A 6,447-nucleotide genomic window follows, 5' to 3' on the forward strand; every position below is an offset into this window, starting at 1 on the left:
TTCTCAAGATCACCAACATATTGCAGATACGATATTGGCAAGAACTTTTCCATTTTATGATATCGTATACAGATGCAGAGACTAATCGATATACAGCGCAAAAAAAAGAACATTCTTTTGAAGTCAATGAAAGTGACATCGAAAAATATATAGGCAATCCTTTTTTTTACTGTGATTATCACATTTTATCACATAAAAAAAATGTATTGAGAAAATTCTCCGGACAATGGCACAGCCTTGGTGAATAGAACTTTGTCCAGGAAACAATACAGTGACAAAATTATCCACATTTGAATGGCAATTCGGCAATCAACATAGAGGATCGTTGTTAGAAAATTCGCACATTCTCAGAAAATCTTTGCTGTAAAATATTGTTACGAATCTGTGAAGCGGCTTCCCAACCATAGTCGGTTCTATAAGAGGTCCCAGAGCTTGGCGACCATTTGGCGACTTAGCAACGAATTTGGCGACCATTTGGCGCTAAAATAGATTATACCCGAAACATCGGGAAATTTCCCGATCGGTCCAGTAGGAACGGAGATACGCCTCGAACGTTCCTGATTGGTTGAGAGGCTTATAGCCCCGCCTCCTAAGACCTATAAAATGAGCTGCAGCTGCCGGGGAGTGACGGTGAATTGAGTCGTTGACCAGTGGAGACGAAGAGTAGTCGGAAGCGACGGTGAAGAACTCGTCTTCCAGGGACTAGCGGAGCAGCGACGGAGTAGAGCTGCTGTGTATACTGTTGAATGCTGCTGTATATTCTGTTGTATGCTGCTGTGTATACTGTTGAATGCTGCTGTGTATGCTGTTGTTGCTGCACGTCTCGGCTGAAGATAATCGTCTTCTGTGCTGTATATAGTTGTCGTCTTTGTGCTGTCCTGTGTGTCATCGTGTAAATAAACGTCGTTGTTTCATTTTCTACTGCCGCCTCGTGATTGAGCGTTCTTCACTCCATATAACCCCCACTATCCAAACGAACCCCGGAAATTTCATAACAATATTTTTGAATTCGTCACTACAGGTCCTAGTAATCCAAGAGGATCGAAAAGTCTTGCTATAGTGGATAAAACGCAGCGTTTTGTGACTCGACAATCTTTCCTTTGAGACGGCTTGAAATCGACTTTAAAGTAAAGGCTGTCCTTTTTGGTGTTCCAAGAAACTCCTAAAACTTGCGTTTCCTCGGAGTGTGTAAAATTATAGATTTCTTCACTACTTGATACTAAGTCTTCACAATTACTATGCCATTTGTGCAGTTGAATGCCAGAATTTTCCAAGATATCACTTAACTGCCTTTGAATTTCTTTGGCAATATATAAATTATCAGAACCGGTTAACACGCCATCCATATAAAAGTCATCTTCACTGACGGATGCAGCTAGAGGATAATTTTCTCCCTCTTCAATCGCTATTTGTTTCAACGTACGAGTTGCTAAAAATGGTGCCCTCACCATTCCATACATCACAGTGTTTAGTTCGTATGTTTTGACTGGTTCCTTCTCATTTTCTTCCCATATAATGCGTTGTAACTTTCACTGGATGGGGTGAATCAAGATCATTCGGTACATTTTCTTTATGTCCACTGTGAAGGCATAGACATATTTACTAAACCTAACCATAATGGAAAATAAATCACCTTGTGCTATTCCTCCGTTATATTGTAAGGAATTTCAGTTTGAAGTTGGATAACTTGCATTAAAAACAACTCTGAGTATTGTTGACTGCCTATCAGGTCGATAAACTCCTAAATGAGGAATAAAATAAGTTGCTTCTTCCTCCTCATCCTGCTGACATGAAATGAATTTCTGACTTCCTAACTCTAAATATTCACGTAAAAAATATCTGTATGGGGACAAATAATTTGGTTCCTTAATTAGACGTTGCCACAACAAGTTTAATTTTTTCAGCGCAAACTCTTTAGATTTTCCTAAACACTTAGGATCTTCCTTTAAGGGCATTTTTACAACATATTGTCCCTCCGAATTTCTCGAAAAGTTATTTTTGAAATGTTCTTCACAAATTATTTTTTCTTTACTCTCAATTAATTCCGTTTCAACATTTTCAATTTCCCCAAAACGTCTTAAAGTCTTTTCTAAATCAACACTTTCTTTGACTAACCCGCAATGTATTTTATTTTCTTCCGTGTTAGAAATACTCCCACTCACTAGAAAAACAAAAACAGAATTTTGTAAAATTAGATTGGAATTTAGTGGGCATATTTGCCCTAGTTTCAGAAGCTCAAAAAAAGGCTTCCGCTCCAACCAATAAATCAACTCTTTGTGGAATATAAAAATACTCATCAGCTAAATTAATATTATCTAACCCTCCTAAGCATTCATCTACTCGCTTTGATGGAGTAAGATCCGTAATTCTCGGAACAACTAATAAATTTAATTCAGTCTCAAAGGTTCGGGCCTTGTTACACAAAGTAGCGGATACTTGAGATCGAACGGAAATCGCTGAGTCATTTAACCCAGACACCACGTTATTTATTTTATTTCATCTCAATTGAAGTCGATATGCACATTCTCTGCTAATAAAGTGAGACATTGAGCCAGAATCCATTAAAATCCGTACTTCACATTCATTTCCATAGGAATCACATAAATAAGCAAACGCTGTACTCAGGAGAACTGTTTTGTTTTTAGTCGAGACACAACTACTAGTAGCTGAAAAGACGTTGACGCCAGTGTTCTGTTCATTGCTCGCTGCCGGAATGAATGTAGAAGCTAATGGGGAGAGAGGGGAGGGTGACAGATTTCTATTTTCACTTTGTTTTTTATTTGATACCGCACTCGAAGTAAAGGTTTTATCTTTTTTTTTTTTAATTGGCCAAAATAATTCTGATCTCGGGTGAAATGTAAACTAATATGATGCCTTTTATTGCATTCAGCACAAGAATACTTTGATTTGCAAGTACTCGCATTATGTTTGCCAAGGCAATTAAAGCATAAATCGTTATCTTTCACAAATTGTACTTTCTCATTAACAGGTAATTTCTTATAATTAGAACACCTATAGAGAGGATGAGCATCATTACATAGAATACATTTCGAACTTTTTACATCGGATAAAAAGGTCTTTGATACATTTTTCACATTATAATTTTTATTATGAGGAACAGCACTCTTTGATAGGGATTTTCCCCCAGATGAAAAATATAAATCAATTTCCTTTCCCAACGTAATTGGATCAAACCAGGTATCTGCTTGTTTTACACTTATATGTGAAGAGGTTTCTCTATCCAAAGTTTGGAAAAGTTTATCAGAAATTATAAGCTGATTTAATGTTTTGTAATCTGTCACATTCCTTAATTTTAAGTAATATTCCCAGCATGTGGTTAAACGGGAAGCGAACTAAACAAATGTCTCATTTAACTACAACGTAGTCATTCTGAAATTCTCTAGACAGGACTGAGCTGTTGGCTGAAACTCTCTCAGCTCAATTTCTTTAATTTTCTCATATTTATTTAGATTACCATCATCTATGTATGTGATTATATTAGATGATCTTTCACCTAGCGGGTTAAGAAGAATCTCAGATTTATATTTCTCTGGTACACACTTTATCATAAATGCTCGCTCTAAAGATGAAGAAAAGAAACCCCAATTTTCAGGTCTGATTGAGTTCTAATACTCTTTAGAGTTCTGTTAGAGTTCTAATACTCTTTACTAATGAATCTGTGGTGAATAGAATATGTCAGTTAACAACTACGCTACACGAGCATACGCTTTTGTATCCTGGTTATGTTAATGGACTGCGAACCACAAGATCCCAGGTTCTATTCTCGCTCATAGCAATATCCCTAAATTGGGACCTCGGGCGATGAACCTTCAACCTTCGTACAGCTGTTGTGACTCTATCTACCCGCAACCATAGTTGTCAGACTCACTTGACGCGGCAACCACTCACCCACACACACTCGCTACTCAACTAGAGTACAGGCCCATTAGACAACAGCTAAAAATACATCACCACTGAACAGCCATATCTTTCGTCTCATCTCCGACTCATTGGAGGGAGAGTCTGTGGTGAATAGCATATAAGCCAGTTAACAACTAAGCTACCCGAGCGCCAGCTTTTTTTATTCTGGTTATGTTACTGGACTAGCGAACCACAAGGTCCCAGGTTCTATCCTCACTCATAACAAATCCGCTAAAAATCTAAGGAATCATTAGGTTCAAATGATCCTGCATTATTTTCTTTTGCTTCGGCACGAATTCGTGCTATTTCAAGCTCAGTTTTTGCTCTTTCTAATTTTAACTTCTCAAATGCTAATTCTTTTTCATCTTCTGCCTTGCGTTCCTCAACAATTAACTTTGCAAGGTCAGTTACAGTTTCAGGTTCAGTTTTAAATTTGTCGCTTTTTTTAATCATATCAATTAGTTCAAAAACTGTCATTTCATCACTTGTGTTCAAACGAAGTTCTTTGGCAGTAAGCCTTAAACCAGCCTTTCTACAAGTCTTAAACATTTTGAAATAAGGTACAGTCAATAAAGAAAACGAAACAATCCTACCTCATACGAATAATTTTTATCCACAAGATATCTCAGTAACTCCAGAAACGAAACTTGATAGTGAATCGAAACTGTTTCACACTAATAATAATTAAACTGTTTCACACCGTACGAGCGAACCACATGTCGCCGTTGCTAATATTAAAACAAATAAAGGAGTTTTCAAACGTCCAATTTTTAAACTTTGTATATTGCCTATTGAATTTTAAATATTATTTACTCGTAATCTAGTGCATATATCATATTTTATTTTGTTAACTTATCGAATTTTTGTGTGTCATTTGAGATTATTTTGTCATATTATTCATAGTATTGTGTCATTTGAGAAATTTATTGCATTTATTGTTGTGAATTTTATATATGTTGATTTAAGAAAGAGTACAATTTTGTTAAATGTTAAAACATTGCATTGAGTTTGAGTTCTTTTCATGAGAACGACGACAAACTCGATGTTACTGATCTCCTTAGTTTTATACCCTGAAAATATGAGACTTTTCCTTGAAGTTCAGCATAGAACATGCAAAGAACAAAACTTAAATCAAAGATTAGCACAGATTATTCAAGAAAAAAGTCCTAGCCATTTAGACACTGAAATCAAATGATGCTCTCAAAACAAAAAAAACAAAAAAACAAAACAAAAAAAAACATGGTAAAGAATTAAAAAAAAGAAAATATACCGCTTTAGCAAAAAAAACGATCAAGAAAAGAAAGCATTGCCATTTTTTCTTTTTAAATGATAAGCTTGAATAAGATTTTACACTTTTATTAACCCTTTAAAGGTCCATTTTTTTCTAATCATATTATGTTAAAATATTTTTAGGCTTGAAATTAGAATAAGGAAAGGGATTCATTTAGCTTATTAGATAAATTTAATTTGATTAATTCATTAATTTGGTTAATTAATAATTAAGTAACAAATCAAGACACGTCATTTTGTGTGAGATAAAGAACTGAAGCATCTAAATTTCTGTCTTTCTACAAAAAATTGTCAGAACTTATTGTCAGAACCAATCTACATAATTTCATACAAACATTGATAAATTTGGTGTGAAGCATACTTCCCACGGCCCTAGAAAGAGTTGAAATATAGCATGGTTAATATTGTTTAAAAGGAACTAATTCTTTAAAAAATATGAATTCATACAAATAATTGGTTTTATGTATATAAACTTGAGCTTTAATTAAAAATAACAATCTTAATAATTTGTGTGAACTAAATTCTTTTTTTTTCATCTATTTTTCTGTTTATATTAAGTGTAGAGTAAAAGCACTACGTTGAACCATTGAAAACCATGAAGGAATTTAAAAATATAATTGGTCATATCAGTATTCACAAAGGAATTGAGAACTCATCTATGAAGCCAATAAAAAAAATCAATATTGAAAATAAGTCTAAGGTAAAACTCTCTACCCAGTGATAAATTAAATTAATGATTTATAAAGCATCAAGAAGCTGTGAAGAAATAAAAATTATTTATTCGATTTCCTTTATTTAATAAAACGGATGATATTTCACTGAGTAATATTAAACTTACAGTAAATGAATTCAAAATAAAATCGGTTTACACTAGAGTTTTTTTACTGCGAAACCAAATGGGAAACTTGATTAACCAGCAGAGCTTCCTTTAAAAAAGTCCAGGAGTCACTTCGACGATTAAGAGAAAACGTTTTATCAAATCCAACCTTTCCGATGCCATTTTCACCCGAATGAATTCGAGGGGAAAAAAGAAATACTGGGAATTAATTTTCTTAACGGTTTTCCCAGATGTCACCTAGTTTCATTTCATTATTTCGAATTGCCCGTTAACTGGCTCGATGATTAGATGGTTTTTCATGATTCTCTGGGCGAAATCCGGCTCTCGTGGCAGCCTTTGAAATACAAAGCGCTCATAAAAAGAGAAGAATCAAAAATTAGTTTTTGATATTGTTTTTA

General features: G+C 34.6%; 1 protein-coding gene across 1 annotated transcript; it reads right to left on the reverse strand.

Moving 5' to 3' along the window:
- Positions 1-989: 989 nt before the first annotated feature.
- Positions 990-1,460, reverse strand: LOC129962788 (uncharacterized). Its single transcript, XM_056076783.1, has one exon. The coding sequence runs from the start codon at positions 1,458-1,460 to the stop codon at positions 990-992; it is 471 nt and encodes a 156-aa protein (XP_055932758.1).
- Positions 1,461-6,447: the final 4,987 nt, after the last annotated feature.

The sequence above is a fragment of the Argiope bruennichi genome, chromosome 3 (assembly GCF_947563725.1).
Source record: "Argiope bruennichi chromosome 3, qqArgBrue1.1, whole genome shotgun sequence".
Classification (NCBI taxonomy): Eukaryota; Metazoa; Arthropoda; class Arachnida; order Araneae; family Araneidae; genus Argiope; species Argiope bruennichi.